The following is a 17,522-nucleotide window of genomic DNA, read 5'->3' on the forward strand; positions in this document are numbered from 1 at the left end:
AAATTTTGTATGTTAATAGATTAAATGACCTTATATCGAAAAAATTCATAATATAATTTATATATATAATCATAATATTGTTACAATTTTAATGATGAATTTTCAGGTTCATCGGGCCTCTCAGCAGTTTCCCGTTCCATTACTGACTCACTAGTCGCTATACCTCTATCCGCCCATGATTTTGTAGATGGTCTTCTAGAATTATCGTTACAGCAAGTAAGCTTTATACGGAATTCATTAAATAGACAACTAGATCTTGTGTTTGTTTCAGACCCGTCTGAAGTCACGGTGTCTAGAATTGACGCTCTTGTTGTACCTGAAGACCGATATCATCCAACAATGGAATTGACAATCTGCCTCCCATGCGTTGATACCCTCTCTCCTTTAGTTTCTCAAACTAAAGTGAGATGTTTCCGAAAATGTAACTATAAAAAACTTAACGACATGATTTCTCAATATAATTGGACAGAATTGTACAATTGCATGGATATTGAAAGTGCCACTGAACACTTCTATATACCTTTTTTAATGAATGCGTTCCTGATAGGTTTCCTTCAAAGACAAACAGGCCACCTTGGTTTACCAATGCGCTTCAAAGACTTAAAAACCTTAAGACAAACACTTATAAAAAGTATAAGAAATCGGGTAAGCCATCTGATTTTTCGAAATATGTGGTGGCTCGATCGGATTTTAATGTTCTCAATAGTCATTGCTATTCTATGTATTTAAGCCGAGTTTTTCCAAACTACTTATAGTTCGGCTGCTTGGTCAAATTCTAACTACCCTAATCCCTTAAATAAGGCAATTTGTATCTTTACCCCTGAAATTACGGAAATTTCTCTCGTAAGAGACTTAGAAAAAACATCGCCAATTTATTCTCCCGGCCCTGATGGACTCCCCGGGTGTGTGCTTAAGTTTTATGCGTCAACCATATGTAAACCGATTCTTAAACTTTTTAATTTGTCTATTTTATCGTCAGTTTTTCCTACTATCTGGAAGGACTCTTTTTTCATTCCACTTCACAAAAAGGGTGCGAAGGCGGATGCCCAGAATTACAGAGGTATTTCTAAATTGTCGGCAATTCCTAAAGCATTTGAACGTATTATTACTTCTCATTTGCAACATTTATGTTCCTCGCTAATATCACCGTGTCAGCATGGTTTTGTTAAGCGAAGATCGACCACCACCAACCTTCTGGAATTGTCATCTATTGTAATAAATGGATTTAAGAATAAAATGCAGACTGACGTTATATACACAGATTTTAGTAAGGCCTTTGACTCTGTCAACCACTCTCTTCTCTTATTCAAATTAAATCGGCTTGGGTTTCCATGTAATCTATTAACTTGGATTTCAAGTTATTTGAATGGTAGGACTCAGAGGGTTATATTCAAGAACGCTGCCTCAAAACTGATCTATGTGACATCTGGAGTGCCTCAGGGTAGTTCATTTGGGCCCTTTGCTGTTTACTTTGTTTATTAACGATCTTCCCTCTATCATAACACACTCTCGTGTACTAATGTATGCTGATGATGTTAAGCTTTGTTTATCACATAATGATATAGCGTCGGGTTTCAACTTACAGTCAGATATTGATTGTTTTCAGGGATGGTGTGAGTATAACCTTGTAAATTTGAACTGCCTTAAATGCAACGTTATGACTTTTCACAGGGGTACTCCTACTTTTGTTAGTTACTCTCTTCAAAATACGCCACTCGACCGTATATATTCAGCTAATGACTTAGGCGTTCTTCTGGACCCAAAACTTAAATTTGACTGCCACATAATGTCCACTGTCAGCAAGGCCGTGAGTGTTCTTGGGTTTATAAAGCGTTGGTCAAAAGAATTTGATGACCCTTATACAACCAAATTATTATTTACCTCCCTTGTCCGTCCTATTTTGGAATATTGTTCTTCGGTTTGGAGTCCACAATATCAAGTGCATATTGACCGTATTGAGTCGGTACAAAAAAAAATTTCTTCTTTTTGCCCTTCGTAGTTTGAACTGGGATCAAAACATAAGGCTACCTTCCTATCAGAGTAGATTACTATTGCTTAATTTACCTACCCTTGCAAATCGTAGAACAATGCTTGGTACTATTTTTATGCCAAAATCTTATAAGAGGTGATATTGATTCTGTAGAACTTGTAAACCGCCTAACTTTCAATGTTCCTGTTAGACTAACACGAAATTATATCCCCTAAATTTGCCACGATGTACATCTAATTTTTGTCTGCACGAGCCCTTTCGCGTTCTATGTAATAATTATAACAGCCTTTATCATTTAATTTGCACTTCAACTTCTATCCCGGTATTAAAAACTAATATTTTAACTCATTTGCTTCATTCTTATATGCTTCTTTTATTTTCATTTGTGTCCCGTCTCTATTTGTTTTTTGTATCTTCCTCGCGAACTCGTATTTTTTGCCCAAATTGATAAAAGGGCCCCGCGCGTAACAAGCACGTGCTTGGTGTCGTTGGGCCACTTGTTTGTACTGCTCGTAGTTCATCAACGTCCATCATATATCATGGTTCACGTTGAAAGATGTAGAGGGCAGTGTTTCGCCGTTTTCTGGGTCGAGTTCCCCAGATATATATATAAATTCAGAATTCAAAGGACTTGTGGATATGGGTGCTGAACTGTGTTTAATGCAGTCTTTAATGGGCAGTCTGATGGGTCGTCAGAGAGTTTTGACAGGTATCCGGGAAAGTCAGGTCCTAACATTCGGAAGCTTCGTTACAAAGGTTGTTATCGATGGAATCGACATGTCGGTAGAGTTTCATGTCATACCTGATGATGATATGAAGTTTGACGCAATCTTAGGCAAAGGACTTGTATGCAGGCAATTAGCGAATTCCAAAATCTGTGCACGAAAGACTGTTTCGGCAGCAGACTTGGATAAATTTTAATTACAAGCCTGAAAGAAATCTCACTTCCCCAGTCGAGATGAAGATCTTGTTGACAGACGAGTTGCCTGTTTTCCAACATCCGAGACAATTAGCTTATTGCGATCATTGCTTGCGCATTAATTGGAGTAAACGTCAGGTGTTGAAGCGCAAAGTTAACTTCTTAGGTAGGCTATGTCGTTGAAAACGATACCATCAAGTCAGGTAATGAGAAAACTCAAGCAGTGGCTGATTTTCCGATCCCGCGCGACAGAGGAGGTGAGGTTCGAGTTTCAAGACCAGCAGTTAGCAGCATTTAAAAAGCTTAAAGAAGCGTTGATCAGTGGACCAGTTCTGAAGCTCTATAGTCATTCGCTTGACACAGAAATTCATACCTATGCATCCAAGTTCGGATTTGGAGCCGTTTTGCTTCAACGAGATCCCTGTGATAACTTGTGGCATCCAGTTTTCTACATGAGCCGATAAACCAAGCCATGTGAGGAAAATTATCCTACCTATGAACTGGAAGTACTCGCAAATATTGGGGCCTTGGTAAAGTGGCGGGTGTACGTTCTATGGAAGAAGTTTAAAATTATTACGGACTGTAATGGTTTTACCATGACCATGAAGAAGACTACGAAATAGAACACAGGTCAGATTCGAAGATGAGACATGTCGATGCGTTGAGTAGGGTGTCATGTTATACGTTGACTGACAGTTTGTTTCATCGCTTGCGGGAAGCACAGCTAATAGATGATTGGACGAAGGTGCTCAAAAGTGTCGTTGAGACTTCTACATAGTGAACGAAGTTATGTTCAAGGATCCTAACAAGGAGTTGCTAGTAGCTGCTCCACTCATGGAAACTGAGATTATCCAGAACAGTCACAAGCGAGGACACTTCTCATCCGAGAAAACTCAGGATTTGATTGAGAAGTCGTATTACATTTCGAAGCTAAAAGAGAAAGTAGCGCGAGTGGTCGATAGCTCCGTAGAATGCATCCTTGTGAATGCGAAGGCTGGTAGGCAAGAAGGGTTTTTTACACCAATAGACATAGGAGACAAGCCGCTCGTCACATACCATGTATTGGGTGGGCAAGAAAGTCATGTCGTTTTTTTTAGTAATCGTTTTTAATCTAATTTATTTACGACTAATCGAGCACCAGGGTCACACTTTTTAGTATCGTTTTAAAGCTTATTGTCTTAGGTACTATCGACGAAAATTTGGTAATTATTCGATAACATTTGTGGAAGCTATAGCAAATTAAACATGGAGGACCAAAGTGAGCATTTTCGGCATATTTTGCTTTTTTACTTCCGAAAAGGAAAAAAAGCGGTCGAAGCTCGCGAAAAATTGTGCGAAGTGTATGGTAAAAATGCCATGAGTGATCGCCAATGTCAGCGCTGGTTTGCCAAATTCAGGCTTGGAGATTTTGGAGTTAAAGACGCCCCACGTTCTGGTCGACCATCGGCCGTTTTTGACGAACAAATTCAGGCTTTGCTGGATGAAAACCGGCGCTATTCAACGCGGGAGATGTCAGAGAAGCTCAGTGTGTCGCATACAACGGTTGAAAACCATTTGAAGAAACTTGGCTACGTAAGCAAGCTCGATGTTTGGGTTCCGCATAACTTAAAGGAAATTCACCTAACTAAGCGTATCAACATCTGCTATTCTCTGCTGCAACGGATTAAAAACGATCCTTTTTTGAAGCGGATCATTACTGGCGACGAAAAGTGGGTTGTTTACAATAATGTCCAACGAAAAAGATCATGGAGCAAGAAAGATGAGCCAGCCCAAGCCACATCAAAGGCCGATATCCATCAGAGGAAAGTTATGCTGTCTGTTTGGTGGAATTGGAAGGGTGTAGTGCACTTTGAGCTGCTGGGACGGAATGAAACCATCAATTCAGATGTGTACTGTCGCCAGCTATCCAATTTGGCGGAAAAAATTAAAGAAAAGGAGCCGGCACTAGCTAATCGCAAGGGTATAGTCTTTCACCATGACAACGCTAGGCCCCACACATCTTTGGTCACTCGGCAAAAATTAACGGAGCTGAATTGGGAAGTGCTACCACATCCACCTTATAGTCCGGACTTAGCACCTTCAGATTACCATTTGTTTCGCTCTCTTCAAAACTCTTTGAATGGTAAAAACTTTGATTCAGATGAGGCTGTCGAAAACCACTTGTCTCGATTCTTTGCTGGAAAAGACCAAAAGTTCTTCGAGCGCGGAATTATGCAGCTGCCCGAGAGATGGTCATTAGTGGTCGAACAAAACGGCCAATACATAATTGATTAATTATAAGTCCTGATATAAATAAATCATCTTTGAAAATATTGAAAAAAAACGACATGACTTTCTTGCCAACCCAATAGATCATGTTGGTCCGATGGAGTTAACCAAAAAACGATTAGATCACATCTTCGTGATTGTAGATGCCTTTTTCAAGTACGTATGGTTATATCCTACACGAAGCACAGGCGTGGAGCTGCATTCACATCCCACCTGTTCAAGAAGTACTGCGAAAGGGGAAAGACCCAACATTTGCTGATTGTAACAGGCGTACCAAGGGGAAACGGAGTTAACCAAAAAACGATTAAATCACATCTTCGTGATTGTAGATGCCTTTTCCAAGTACGTATGGTTATATCCTACACGAAGCACAGGCGTGGAGCTGCATTCACATCCCACCTGTTTAAGAAGTACTGCGAAAGGGGGAAGACCCAACATTTGCTGATTGTAACAGGCGTACCAAGGGGAAACGGACAAGTAGAGCGCATGCTGGTATAAGCATTTAGGTAAGGTAGTTAGATGATGAACGCAACAAACTGAGGAAGGAAGAGAACATTCAGAGTATTCAAGCGGAAAACAAGAAAGCTTTCGATGCAAAAAGAAAGGTAGAAAAGAAGTTCCGTATAAGACATCAACCGTCGCAGAGTACATGAAGGCATTCGGGACGGCCAGCCAAGCGGACGTCTACAACCCACTGCTGTTGCTCCGGGCCTCTACGCGGCCTTGATTAAGAGGCCTGAATTAGAAAAGGCTTAATTTATATATATATTCATAACAAAAAGTACGGTGTCCTGCCTATTTTCTTACTACAGGCAGAAGGAAGCGTTTCCGACCCCATAAAGTATATATATTCTTGATCAGGATCTCTAGCCGAGTCGATGTCCGTCTGTCCGTCTGACCGTCTGTCCGTATGAACGCTGAGATCTCGGAAACTATGAGAGTTACAATACTGGGATTAGGCACGCAGATTCCTGAGATTCCTGCGCAGCGCAAGTTTGTTTCAGTAGAGTGCCACGCCCACTCTAACGCCCACAAACCGCCAGAACTGTGGCTCCTACAGAAGTTTGCCACGCCCACTTTAACGCCCACAAACCGCGAAAACATGTGACGCCCACAATTTTCATGCTAGATAAAATTTTAATGAAATGTATTGGTCTCGTCAATACCTATCGAGTGGTCCAAAAAAAAATTTGCCACGCCCACTCTAACGAGAGATTTCATCGTAATGGGCGTTAGAGTGGGCGTGGCAAATTTTTTTTTGGATCAATCGATAGGTATTGACGAGTTAAAATATTTTATCTAGCATGAAAATGTGGGCGCCACAGGTTTGCGCGGCTTGTGGGCGTGGCATATTCGCGTAAAATCTGAAATCATAATTCTCTATCTTAAATAGTTCACGAGATATCCACGTTCATATCTACGGTTTTTTGAAGTTTGTGGGCTGTTTGTGGGCGTTAAAGTGGGAGTGCCAAATTTTTTTCGGGACAATCGATAGGTTCTGATAAGAACAATACATTTCACTTAAAATTTTTTTTCTAGCATCAAGACTGTAGGAGCCAAATTTTTAGGCGGATTGTGAGAGTTAGAGTGGGCGTGGCACATTGCTGAAACAAACTTGCGCTGCGCAGGAATCTCAGGAATCTGCATGCCTAATCCCAGTATGGTAGCTCTTATAGTTTCCGAGATCTGAGCATTCATACTGACAGAAGAACATGGCTTTATTTACTTTATGGGGTCGGAAACACTTCCTTCTGCCTGTTACATCCTTTCCGACGAACCTAGTATGACCTTTTACTCTACGAGTAACGGGTATAAATAATTACCTTATTATATTTTGTATGACCTTCTTGACCTTTGCGCCTGCAATCTATTACACCACCACCTGTGTTTATTGTAGGTAACTAATTTGACTCTGGGGTTATGGTACGGTTAATGGGTGGTTTGCTTAATGAGATTTAAATTATAGGTGACAAATTTATAAGTGAAAGTCACAGACATTTTGGACAAAGAATACAAGTGATCATTTATGAAGGAATATGATAAAAGGAAGTGTTTCATTTTTACAATGCACTAGTTAAAGTGGATGATATTATTATATGTTCTTAGTAAAATTCAACATGAATCGAAATTGTTTATCAAAGCAGCTTCTAAACAGCTTTTAGACAGCTTGTGAACAACTAATTTCATCATTATTTTTACAATCACAGGCTAAGTCTTTCCCCAAGATAATTGGATATGTTCCTCTAAGATTTATATATCAATCATCAGATATTTTGGTTGTGCGATCTTCCTCACGTACACAGCAAACGCATTGAAAATCAGAGTGTAAGTTTTTACTTCACACCTTTTTGATCATTCCTAACAAAAGACTATAGCAGCTCGTAGAAGTTAATAACAATTAGTAACCAGCTAATAATAATTAGTAAACATCAAGTAAACAGATACTAAATAGCTAGTAACCAGCTAATAACATCTAGTAAACAACTCGACACATTTACTAAACATACTAAAATGCTAGTAACCAGCTAATAAGATCTAATAAACAACTTGTATACATCTACAAAACATATAGTAACCACCTAATAACAACCAGTAAACAACTATAGACATCTACTAAACGGATTGTAATCATCTAATAATAGCTCATAAAAGTTAATAACGGCTAGTAATCAAAGTCCAAGCAGCTCAACCGCCATCATGAATGACGAAAACCAGATGAGTATTGTTGTTTACGTCAAAAGGGCGTTTAATTCCAGGAGGCAGTGCCGAGCGGCAGTTTTATCCAGATGTCTACATCTCGCGCGCTCGCACTGCCGTCCGCTCTCCCTCTCCATCTCTCCCTTAAGTCTCCGCTCTGCTCTGGAGCGCTTAAGTTAAGTTAGGCTTAACCAGATCTTATTTCGAAGTCTGCAAATAAACATCTACGCACGTCGCGTAAAAACCCAAAAATACTCCCGAGGTTTTTTGGGTACCATTCGATCTTGGGGCTTCACCTATTGCAACGATCAAGCCACCCCGCCCCAAAAATTAAAGAGTTTAGTAAACTTGTGAGTTTACTAAATAGTGAGTTTATTAAATAGTGTACAAATAGAATAGAACTACAAAAACTAGAGATTGAAAAAAGGTGGCAACAAAAAACAGATATTACCAGGTCCCAACACCTGGATCATAAACTTAAATCATAAATTTAATTAAAAGACGCTCCTTTGAGAAACATTAAATTGTATGAATTATTTTACATCTATCTATATGAACCAAGCGAAAATCTGGGTTTGGAACGAAGGATAATAACTGATATATTTCTTACAGAGGGTGGAGTCAGAATATGAATTGAATACAATAATATATATTATATATTTAACTACGAATTTTGAAATATGTTACAATATTAAAATAAATAAAAAACAATAGGTGATCCTACAAAATGTATTCCTGACTGTAATTAAAACAAGGAAGAACGCTATAGTCGAGTACCTCGACTATCAGATACCCGTTACTCAGCTAAATGGAGATATGCAAGCAGAAAAGCGAGATTAAAATGCGCCACCTACCGGCGGTATACAGATTTAAGCGTCATGGGCGTTAGAGTGGGCGTGGCAGATCAATCGATAGGTATTGACGAGACCAATACATTTCAGTTAAAATTTTTTATCTAGCATAAAAATTGTGGGCGTCACAGGTTTTCGCGGTTTGGGGGCGTTAAAGTGGGCGTGGCAAAATTTTTTTTTGTGTCAATCGATAGGTATTGATAAGAACATTAAGTTGCGCTGCGCAGGAATCTCAGGAATCTGCGTGCCTAATCCCAGTATTGTAAGTCTCATAGTTTCCGAGATCTCAGCGTTCATACGGACAGACGGACAGACGGACATGGCTAGATCGACTCGGCTAATGATCCTGATCTAGAATATATATGGGGTCGGAAACGCTTCCTTCTGCCTGTTACATACTTTCCGACGAATATAATATACCCTTTAACTCTACGAGTAGCGGGTATAAAAATAAAGTTATATTTACATGTATTTATGTGATGAATATCTGCGTATAAAATAATTTTGTAATAATTTATAAAGCGCCAGACCCTGATAGGCAAAATAAAACATAATATTTTGAGACTTCTGACCAAATGTATATAACCCTCTGCAAAGGTATAACAAGAGAAAAAGCTAGCCTCGACAAGCCCGAGTTATTATACCCTTGCAAATCTTTCTGACGGCAGAAACCAAAATCCGTTTTGTTTTTACGTACGTCTGTGCACTAAACCAACCGTCTTTGGTTAGAAGAGGTTTTTGTGACATCCGAATATGATTAATATTAATGAAGCTATAAATAAATAAAAATGAACGGATATAGCTGAAAGGATTATAGCATACCGTCCGCAACAAAATTAAATTACAATTTAAAAAAAAACGTAAAACATGTGGGATTTATCCTCAGCACGGAAGACGTTACTTTCGGCGGACTCCTCTTGTTAAGAGGAAAGTTGCAGAAAAAATTTTAGATTTTACGTGCTTTTTCTGGTTGGTATCAGGAACACATATGTATCAGAAAGTAAATAATAACTAACGACGCAACTGTTATCTACCATTAAAGCAAGCGAGAGCAATTGGAATACGAGTGCCTTATATACTTTTACCTGACCAAGAAAGACGTTACTTTCGGAGGACTCCTCTTGTTAAGAGGAACGTCGCAGAAAAATGTTAAATTTCAAGTGGTTTTTCTGGTTGGTATCAGGAACACATATGTATAAGAAAGTAAATAATAACTAACGACGCAACTATTATCTACCATTAAAGCAAGCGAGAGCAATTGGAATACGAGTGCTTTAAAGGTATGGTATGGGTATAAAATACGGGGCCCAAATTTTTGTGGCATCTGCAGTCCACGTCATCTGGAGTTTTGCCAACTTTTCTTAGAAGGGCAGAGGACTAAGCATAAGCAAATATCTTTCTAGTCTAGTTTAACAAATTTCTCGACAAAATTTTCGTTGTCCTACAGCGTCTACAGGCTCCTGGAGGTCTCCCAAGAAGAAAGTGCGTAAATGCAGTTAAGGAGGGATAAGACTCAGAATAGTTCACCTTTTGCATTGCAAACTTCTATATGAATACTTGCAAGGGTATACACAACTTGTTGTGCTTTTTAACATTCGGATCATTGTAAGACGCAATAAATTGGCTGTATACATACAGTACATCAAATCTTATCCGCAAATACGAATAAAATTTATTTGAATTTTATTTCTTGAATTTGTTCACTTTTCTTCTCTTCAATTTCGCTTTTAGTGTGGCCGCGGAATCGGAACGGAAAAGCATTCTTATGCATATGATTCTGTCGAATTCGATGGCATTGACTATAGAGACTTCTCTTTTTTTTCTAAAGTTCAATACTTAATATTTATTTTCTTGACGGCAATATCATTTAGTTTTGAATTTAAGTTAATGAAGTTTTTGTCCAATTGAAAAACAGTTTTAGTTAAGTCTGTCAGTAAACAACAACAGTAAATGTGTCGTATGCCAAAAGTTGAGGAATGTCAAGGGACATACACCTTAAAATTTTATTTGAAATCGTTAGAGCCGTTTTTGAAAAATCAAGGAAAAGGCTAAAAAAACGAAATAAAAAAAACTTTGGACCGTAATTTTTAAACGAAATCGTGTTTAAAAGTTACGGGTATACAATATTAAGCTATTTATAGCTGTTTTCTCGCCAATCTAGATAGATTTTCCAAAAGTTGCAGAACTAATTTTTCTAATATTGAGCTCTTTAATGTCGTCTAGAAGTAGCTGATAGTCGAGGCCCCCGACTTTAACGTTCTTCCTTGTAAAAAGTAATAAAATGTAGTTGCACTCTCTTAGAGCTTATAGTGTCAAATTTTATGACCGAAATTATTCAATTAGGATGTTAAAACGGAATATCTAATGGATGCAATTCTCGAAATGTAAAGATAAATTCCTTCATAAAATTTTTAATCAGCTTTTAAGATATTGCCAATACTTACTTTAACATTACATCGCTTCAAGAAAAAATTGAAGATTTTGAAACGTAAAATGCGGCTAGACTCTCAAACCTGGAATCCCTTTGTGTGATCAATAGAGATTTCGATAAATCTCTTCATTTATATTATTTCATACATAAAAAAATTCATCTTTGCGGAGTTTGTTTTAAATAATTAATATTATAATTTATTTCAGATTGTCATTTGTGAACTTAACCAAAGGTATTGCAATGAGAATTGCGACCGTCCTGGAACCGATCCGGCATCATGCTCGCCTGAAATGGGGGACGAACTGGCTTTTTATACAAGGGCGACGCTAGACCATATCATGAATGAGCTGTGTAAACAGTCTGACTGCTTTAAGGATATCAATCAGAAAAGGAATTCCGGCGACCCTTCTATTAACTCGCTTGAGGATTGCACCAGAGAACTAGAACGCCTAAGAGACTTAATAAACGATAACAGGGTTCTTAGTGAGGCCAATAAAAACCTTGAATCTGCAGATTCAATGAAAGACTGCAACCAGGAACTGAGGCGGTTGAAGAATCTTTTAAAACAAAAAGATGGCCAATTGGACGTCCTTATGGATGAAAATGACTGCCTATGCGAAGCAGCCGAGCTCAGCAAGAAGAAACTTGATGATTTGGATTATCAAGTTCAGAAACTAGACGAAGATACTAGATACATGGAGCATGGCATAGTTGAAAGCATTGGTCTTATTCAAGACATCGGAGATGTAGCGCAAGAAAATGAGTGGCTTAAAGAACAAGTAAGCAATTTGAAGGACAGTGAAGCCCGTCAACTCATTGACGATCTATCCAAGCAACTTGATGATTGCAGAGAGCAATTTCGCACAGCACAGGAAATAAATAAAGCGCTGGGGGAAACTCTACAGGAGTTAGGGATAAGTTCAAATGAAATTGAAAACAAAATTAAAGAAAAAAAAGAATTGGAAAGAAACCCCCTAGGTCAGGACTTGTCAGAAAAAGAAGTACCTCGTGATCAAATTAGAGAATCATATCATGGTATAGGAGAGAGCGCTTCCGTGGGCTTTGAAACTAAAGGTAAAAACGAAGCAGGAGATGATGCTGTTAAGGGAACCGAAACTTTTGCACCAGAAGTATCTTCAAACGACACAGGAAAAGCTTCTGGAACAGATCAGCGTCAAGCGCCAGGATCAGGGGCTGGAAAAGGACCTAGTGTAGTACAGGACCAAGCGACTGGGTCACGTGAAAAAGGACCTGCTGTTGGACCTCAAGAACAAAGAGGGGCTCTGGACGGGGAGCAGGGTGTAGTTTCTCGTCCAACTCAAGGAACTGAAGTAGATGCAGTAAACAAAACAGGGGCAACTGTAGAAAAAACAGGAGAAGGCAGTAAAGGGGAAGGCATATCCGATACAGGGAAGACAGCCAAGGCCAGTACAGTACAGAACACTACTATAACTGAACCCTCAGTAGGTCCTACACCAACACAAAGAGTTGGTCCTGGTGGCGGACAACAGGCTGGTCATAGTGTTACACAAGGTCAGCCTAGTTCACTTCAAGAAAACGAATCGGACGCAGGAAAAAAAGTTCAGTCCGGTGCCGTAAAAGGGATTGGATCAGTGCCAAGTCCTCTTCAAGAAAAAGAATTAAATGCAGCACAAAAAGATCAATCTGGTGTCGTAAACGAAATTGGTTCGGGTGTAGTAAAAATTGGCGAAAGTAGTAAGGGACATAAAACTATATCCGCAGCCCCCACCGGTGCAGGGCAAGGTGCTGGATCTAAGTTAGGATCTGCTGCTGGAGGTCAAGGAGCGGAAAAAGCAGGGACTAAAAAAGAGCCAGACTTATCAGTTGGAGGAAAGCTTGCCAAAGACACTACAAGAGTCGAAAAGAGTGCAGGTACAGTTGGAAAAACAACTAACGGAAAAGGAGCCGAGACTAATGCAACTCAAGCAGGTCCTGCGACTGAGCTTGGACAAAGAGCCACCCCTGGTGCAGCAAAAGGACTCACCCCAAGTATAGGATTAGGACAGGGAGGAAAGCCTGTGGAAAATGTCGGCCAACAAGCAGAACCTGTATCAGGACTCACAGCAGGAAAAAGTGGAGGAGCAAAGCGTGGTGCAGAAGCAACGCCACTTGCAGAAGACAGAAATGGAAGAAATTTATTGCAGTCCAAATCAGGAAAAAATAGAGAGATTGAAATGGGACCAAAGGGAATAGGGACAGGACTGCAAAAACGGATTTCTAAGATAGAAGGCGCTGGCAAGGGGTATAAAACCGGCCCTAGAGCTAATAAAGGGGAAAGAAGCGACGCCTTAACAAGCGACTCTGGATCCAGCGCTCGGGGTAGCCGTGGTAGTACCACGCCAAGTAAAGCAGGAAGAAAAAAAAAGATGGAGAAACGCATGTCATCGCGATGCCGGGAAGGTGGTCAATTCGATGACTTTGTACGGCACACAGTGCAGTCTTTGTCAGCGGGTGATATTGATGGTTGCGGTCTGGAAAGAGAGCTTCGCAAGATTCTTGATATGTTCGTTGACGAGTGTGGTTTTTGTTTCTGCAAGTGTAATATTCCTAAAAGTCGATTCTATGCAATATGCCACAAACTCTACCATCACGGTCTGCACACACTAAACTTTAAGGAACTAGCCTACATGCACAAACGGGTATATGCCGCAGCTGAAAACATTCTACCACGTTGTTTATTTAATATGATAGTCAAAGATATGTACAGGGCCAATAGCTCCCCCACTATCATAGGTCCCTACATTTCAAGTCCATCGAAAGACGAAATTCATCAAAAATGCTGTAACTGTAAAAGCAATTTGTGTTGCGATGCTAGCGAAGAAAAACTAATGCGAAAAGGTAATTTAAACATATTTGCTAAACCATTAAAGCAATAAAATTTCGTTTCAGTTATTCGCCTAGAAAGTGATATTGAGAATGCTAAGATGTGCTTGAAGAATCTGAAAAGCATTCCATCCAGACTCTCGATTCCGAGGTGCCGCCTAAATATCTGACCAGTCAGTTTTATACAAAAACAAGACGACTAAATAGGAAAAAATGACATGAATTTTTAATTTTGAATCCGAGTAACTAATTTGGTAAACGTTGAACATTATTTTTGGATTACGAATAATTTGGAGATTAGAGTGAAGGTTAACATTACGGTCAAGATAATTAAATCATTTGTTAGCTTTTTTAGAAATAATGCCAATTCCAAAATCTTTATAGAGTTTTGTTTGTAACATTATAAATAAATAAACATTACTTAAACATTTTACTTTATTTTTATTGTTTAAGAAGCTATTACAGCCATTAGAAGCAATAGGTTGGCAAATTACAGTGTTATTGATTGTCATCCACCGAATTTCATCAATCGTTAGCTCACAAGTCGTAATAGGTCCTGCACGATCGCCTACGCCTTAATTTAAAATACGTTTGATTTCTGTATCACAAAAGGTTTCCATATGAAAAAGCCAGTGTCTACATAACCAATTCTTGTGTCTTGCGCAAGATATTTTTTAGGTCTTAGTCAATTAAAATAACCGGTCATAAAGCAGGGATTTAGTCAAGCTCCGAAGTTTAAATCAATGAGTCTAAAAGTCAGTATCTGCAAACGGCATTCCCTCGTTTATGACGACGGCTTTGTTTTGACGTTCGGGAATAATAAATACCTCAACTACTGTTCCTAAATCAGATGTATATGACGTGAAAATTAGTTTTGAACTAGTTGCTGTTGTTCTATTCTCGGCGGTTCCAGATATTTCAACTGGTGACGACCTTTTCTTGAAGGGCAGCATATCTACCAACCTGATTGGGATAAGATTCGAAAGCGATCCGAAATCTGTTACAGCCCCACATGTTTGTAGTTCAGTGGTGGGCTCCTGTTAAGATACCTTGGCGGTCGCGTGCATAATCCTCTAGGACTGGCGTAGCATGTAGTGGTTACTGCGCCAACTGTATTGCTTGTCGATTGAATGATGCCTTTGTTGGCAAACTCGGCAAGTGGCCAGTGATTCAAAGGCTTCGATCTTATGAGCTGTAGTCGAGCAATGTGTGCATTAGGGTGGTCCAAAAAATGAAAACTAATTCTCACCATCTTACATTGTAGATTAAGGTCTGTAGGCCCTTCTGAGTGTTCATTTGCCTCGAATGGACCTGAACAAGGTTTCATGTACTCGGAAACCGTAGATGTTTTAAATGGACCCTCTGAATCACCTATACGTTCTACTTCGTACAGCCCATGATTCTTTACTGCAACAATCTTGTAGGGTCCTAAAACTTCCCCTTAAGCTTTAATACGACACCATACTGAGTTCTTTTGATTGCTACCAAATCATTGAGTTGATAGACTCTTGTTTCCGCTTCAAGTCAATCGCTTTCTTATTCTCGTTTTGTACCTTTTTGATGTTCTCTCTGGCTGTTTGGCGTAACTTCTCTCTTTTTTCATCTAGATCTTTTATCGCAAACTCCTGCATCAAGTCCTTCAGTTCATGGCAGCCGGCTAATCGCATATCAACTCCAGTTAAAAGCTTGAACGGCGTAGTCTTGGTGCATCTCGGCTCAGTGCTGTTGATAATTTGCTGAACCCGTCCCAAGTATTTATACCAAGCTAATGGACTTTCATAGCTCAACTTTGCTAGCATTGGTACGACGGCCTTGTGAAGTCTTTCGACTTGGCCAAATCCGCATGATACACCTGTTGCTATAAGCAGATGCTGTATGTTGTGTGACTCGCAGTATTCCTTGAATGCGAGAGATGTGAAAGCAGTGCCTCTGTCGGACACTATACGGTAAGGATTTCCAAAATGTACGGCTTGCTTATCCAGACAGTTTACAGCTACGAGTTGGGTAGAGCCAGACATATTTTGAGAATCCGTCTACTATGACAAGGATGTGATTATATCGCTTGGTCGTTATTTCCATGGGCCCGACGCGGTCGATGTGGTATGTAATGAAGGGTAAATCGCCTTTGTCAATTGAAGTTAGAAATCCCTCTTTCTTGCCGGCTTTGGCATTTACGATAATGCATCTGCTGCAACTCTCGACGATTCGATCGGCTTTATCTTTGAGCTTGGGAATGAAGTACGACCTTTCGATTATGTCCTGTGGCTTTCTCGCAAAAAAGTGCCCCTGGCTATGCGCGCTCTGAATTACTCCATTTTACATAGTCGAAGGTACTACGACCAGCTCACGAGTCGGATCTTTGAAGAGAACGTCATTCTTTATATAGAAGTCCTGGTATGCATTCTTTTCTACAAGGTGCTTTTGTCCAATTATCGTTAATCTGGGCTTCTTTTAAGCGATGAGTAATAGAGTCTGACAAAAAGAAACATGAGACTCGACTCAGGGCACCAGAATGATTCTTTTGGGTCCCCGAACGATGTTCGATCTTGTAGTTGAAGTCCTGCAAATATAAAGCCCAACGAGCTACGCGAAGAGGAACTTCCTTTTTGTTCATTGTCATTTTGAACGCATTATGCCTAGCTCATAGACACGCTTCCATAGACAGTACTTCCAGTTCATACGAATCGTACTTTTCCTTGAACGGTGATGTCTTTCGGCTCATGTATTGGACTGGATGGAAAGCACTGTCTACGGGCTCCTTCTGCAGTAAGACTGCGCCAAAACCGTACTTGGACGCGTCTGTGTGGCTTTCCGTTTGTAAGTTAGGATTATATAACTTTAGGACTGGTTCGCTAATAAGAGCAGTCTTCAGCTTTTCAAACGCAATTTGTTGTTTCTCTCCAAGTTCATACTTGGAATCGCCTCTCAGTAAATCCGACAAGGGCCTGGCGATGGATGCGTACCCGTGTATAACCTTACGGAAGTAAGAAGTCAGACCTAGGAATCGCTTAATCGCTTTTTTGTCATGTGGTGTGGGAAACTCTTTCACAGCTTGAATCTTTTCTGGACCTGGGGTGATGGTTCCACTTTGAATGATGTATCCTAGGAACTGTACTTTACTGTGCAATATTTGGCACTTACTCCAGTTGATACGTAAACCATTCCGAGAAGCAACCTGCAAGACATCTTTCAACTTAGCAAGTCCTTCTGCAAACTATTGACTGGGTATGATCACATCGTCCATGTACACAACGACTACGTTAGTGGCGATGAGCTCCCTTAGAACTTCCATGATGAATCTTGTGAAAAGCGCAGGTGAATTTTTTATGCCAAATGGTACATAAAGAAATTCAAATTGTCCAGATTGGGTCACAAATGATGTATACTTTCTAGAGCCTGGTTCAATCGGAACGTGGAAGAAGCCGTTTGTTAGATCTAAAGTAGATCTAAAGTAGTTAGTATCTTGGACCCTTGCAGCTTGTCTAGCACGGTCTCCATATGAGCCATCGGAAAATTGTCTCA

General features: G+C 39.8%; 1 protein-coding gene across 2 annotated transcripts in view; it reads left to right on the forward strand.

Moving 5' to 3' along the window:
* LOC139354692 (polyamine-modulated factor 1-binding protein 1-like) overlaps positions 1 to 14,394 on the forward strand; it is a 201,196-nt gene extending 186,802 nt beyond the window's left edge. For both annotated transcript variants that reach the window (XM_070998933.1, XM_070998934.1), the window contains 2 exons: positions 11,363 to 14,015; positions 14,067 to 14,394. In XM_070998933.1, coding sequence (XP_070855034.1) covers positions 11,363 to 14,015; positions 14,067 to 14,170 — 2,757 coding nt within the window. In that variant the 3' untranslated portion in view covers positions 14,171 to 14,394. The remainder of the gene's footprint in view (positions 1 to 11,362; positions 14,016 to 14,066) is intronic.
* The last annotated feature ends 3,128 nt before the right edge of the window (positions 14,395 to 17,522 follow it).

The sequence above is a fragment of the Drosophila suzukii genome, unplaced genomic scaffold, assembly GCF_043229965.1.
Source record: "Drosophila suzukii unplaced genomic scaffold, CBGP_Dsuzu_IsoJpt1.0 scf_13, whole genome shotgun sequence".
In the NCBI taxonomy this organism is placed as follows: domain Eukaryota; kingdom Metazoa; phylum Arthropoda; class Insecta; order Diptera; family Drosophilidae; genus Drosophila; species Drosophila suzukii.